The sequence below is a fragment of the Salvelinus sp. IW2-2015 genome, unplaced genomic scaffold (genome assembly GCF_002910315.2).
Source record: "Salvelinus sp. IW2-2015 unplaced genomic scaffold, ASM291031v2 Un_scaffold5666, whole genome shotgun sequence".
Classification (NCBI taxonomy): domain Eukaryota; kingdom Metazoa; phylum Chordata; class Actinopteri; order Salmoniformes; family Salmonidae; genus Salvelinus; species Salvelinus sp. IW2-2015.
The window spans coordinates 1-3,131 of NW_019946931.1; the positions used below are offsets into that span (position 1 = coordinate 1).

General features: G+C 41.9%; 1 protein-coding gene across 1 annotated transcript; it reads right to left on the bottom strand.

Moving 5' to 3' along the window:
• Window positions 1-1,606: 1,606 nt before the first annotated feature.
• LOC112078424 (apoptosis regulator BAX-like) lies at window positions 1,607-2,820 on the bottom strand. Its single transcript, XM_024144679.2, has one exon. It carries the CDS (start codon window positions 2,462-2,464, stop codon window positions 1,925-1,927), a length of 540 nt encoding a protein of 179 aa, XP_024000447.1. The 5' UTR covers window positions 2,465-2,820; the 3' UTR covers window positions 1,607-1,924.
• Between the last annotated feature and the right edge of the window lie 311 nt (window positions 2,821-3,131).

The following is a 3,131-nucleotide window of genomic DNA, read 5'->3' on the forward strand; positions in this document are numbered from 1 at the left end:
GATGTGTGCTACACTAGTTAATTAGCAGACAAGATTTTCTTAGAATTCCATGGCATTATTTTTTAGTATTTAAGTATGAAGAATACAATTGAATAAAGCTGAATAAAATTGAAAGGATATTTTCTCCAAATGAAAAAGGAGTGTGCACATTCTGTGTCTATTCTGTGTTGAGCGGTTAGCAAAGAAACAGGTCCTCCTATATGCTTCATTAAGAGGTATTAATGTAACTTTAGTTGTGATACAAATGTTGGGCTATATGTTTGATTTTAATACATTCTAAGGCTGCATGATGTGACTCTAGTGATGATTTGAAAAAAAGTTGCATGAAAGGCATGAGCTCTGCTTAGTTTTTTGTGTGTGCAATCTGTACACACTTCATCAGCCTCTTCATTCACAATTTGACAAGCACTTAATAATGCCTCGAATTTCCCGGCGCATCCCCTTTGTGTGGCCGTAACCCCCCCCCCCCCCCCCCGCTAAAAAAATCCTGGCCTTTTGCGGCCATTAGCCGTTATGCCCTTGGGCTGAATATAATAATTATAATTCCCTTCTCCAGGCTTTGTGCTCCCAAGCTCCTCTCACTCACATGGCTCTCTACAATATTTAAATGATTGTTACCCAATGCCCATCATGTGATGGGCATTGGGTACACTCAAAAAGATCTTAGTTTCCTTCCAGACCTTAAAACAAATGGTCTTCTGATGTAATTCAAGCATTGACATGGACTCAGAACATCCAATTTCGTTATTTCTCTATGAACATTTTTTTTTTTTTTTTTAACTATACACAATCTAAAAACAGGAAAAATGAAACAGAGAAAACAGAATTGGGGAAAATATAAAAACATTTGAGAAAATAAATAACATATTTGGTAGCGTCCCCTTAGAGTTGTTTATTAACCATTATTTGACCAGGTATATTGACAGAAAACATAGTGCACTACTTTCTCTTGTACACTAAGGACCAGGGGAAGAGTTGACAACATAGTACACTACTTTCTCTTGTACACTAAGGACCAGGGAAGAGTTGACAACATAGTACACTACTTTCTCTTGTACACTAAGGACCAGGGGAAGAGTTGACAACATAGTGCACTACTTCTCTTGTACACTAAGGACCTGGGGAAAGTTGACACACATAGTACACTACTTTCTCTTGTACACTAAGGACCAGGGGAAGAGTTGACAACATAGTACACTACTTTCTCTTGTACACTAAGGACCAGGGGAAGAGTTGACAACATAGTGCACTACTTTCTCTTGTAACACTAAGGACCAGGGGAAGAGTTGACAACATAGTGCACTACTTTCTCTTGTACACTAAGGACCAGGGAAGAGTTGACAACATAGTAACTAACTTTCTCTTGTACACTAAGGACCAGGGAAGAGTTGACAACATAGTACACTACTTTCTCTTGTACACTAAGGACCAGGGGAAGAGTTGACAACATAGTACACTACTTTCTCTTGTAACACTAAGGACCAGGGGAAGAGTTGAACAACATAGTACACTACTTTCTCTTGTCACTAAAGGACCTGGGGAAGAGTTGACAACATAGTACACTACTTTCTCTGTACACTAAGGACCAGGGGAAAGTAACTTGACAACATAGTACACTACTTTCTCTTGTACACTAAGGACCAGGGGAAGAGTTGACAACATAGTACACTACTTTCTCTTGTACACTAAGGACGAGGGGAAGAGTTGCAGGGAGAGGAGAAGAGAAGAATGTTCCTATTTGAAAGCTAGAAAACAATGAGTAGCTCACGACATGTTAWTTTTTTWTTTWWWTTTAGCTCTCATGCTAGAAAAGGACCCCTGATCTACATACTATACTACTAGGGTTAACTTGGTATTCTCCACAGAAGGAGAGTATATTTTCTATATCTATTGTCTATCTGGGTTTCTTCTCCCTGTAAAGAGCTCAGCGATGCTTCCTCCAGTATGCTATGGCTGCAGCACAAGCCAGTGAAGCCAGGAGCGTCACGCTGCACCACCATGCCACCTTTCGGGACGCTTTCCATACTTCCTGACTGATCCAAGGGAGAAGGTTTTCCCTGATTAACTGTAGAGTCCAGTTGATTATGTTAACCATGACTTGGGGTTGGTTCTGTGCATGTGCTCTGTGAATAAGCTTGTAGGCCAGGTGATGAAGGGCTGCCACTTTGCCCAAGTTGATTCCACCTGTGAAAAGCTCCTTGGTTGTTCCAAAGAAAACATCCTGGATAGAACAGACCGGGACTTCACTCATTAAGCGTTGAAGCTCAGCATTTGTGTTCAGTGCCTCAGTAGTCTTCAGTAGCTGTTCCACAATCTCTTTTAACACATGACCCTGGAGTTCATTAGGTGTTCCACCCAGCTCTTCAGGAGACAGCTGTATCCCTTCTGCTCTGAATCTCTCTATAACGTAGCCTCTCAGAATTACAGCTGCTACCTCCATTATACTGTCATAATACKACACCATCTTCACCTCCGGCTGCACCGCAAGCCCCCTCTCCTCTGCCCGTTTCCTATCTCTCTCCACCGTCTGCKATCGCTGAGAAGTCYCTTACAGGCGCAATTTAAGTCCTTAAGTTCTTGAACTGTTTAACAAAACAAGTGGCGGGGTGATCACTTTGTTGTTTTGGATTTGAGACTGCCTCTTAAGTCCTACTGTTGCTGGTCTTCCTCTGGAGAAGCCTGTCCTGGACAACAACCTCTAGGCAGAGATCTATACAGATAGGAYTKTAGACGTTTCAATCGATGCGTAGATAACGTAGACTAGTGGTCTAATCAACCAATGTTACGGCTGTCTGGACCGTTCCCTCCAGTAGAAGAGGCTGTCCACCACTGACGGAAACAAAACAGAAAGGGAAATGATTGTATATTTCTGGGAAACTAAGACTGTGTGTGTGTGTGTGTGTGTGTGTGTGTGTGTGTGTGTGTGTTTGTCTGTGTTGCTAACTATGACATGCAGACATGCAGTCCAACAGGTAGAGCGAAAGTGTCACGCTCGTTGATGGAAGAATCAGACCAAGGTGCAGCGTGGGAAGCGTACATCATTTTATTAGATGAACATGAAAAAACAATAAACTACAACCGAACGTGAATCTACATGCAGTGCAGAAAGCAACTACACACAAACAAGATTG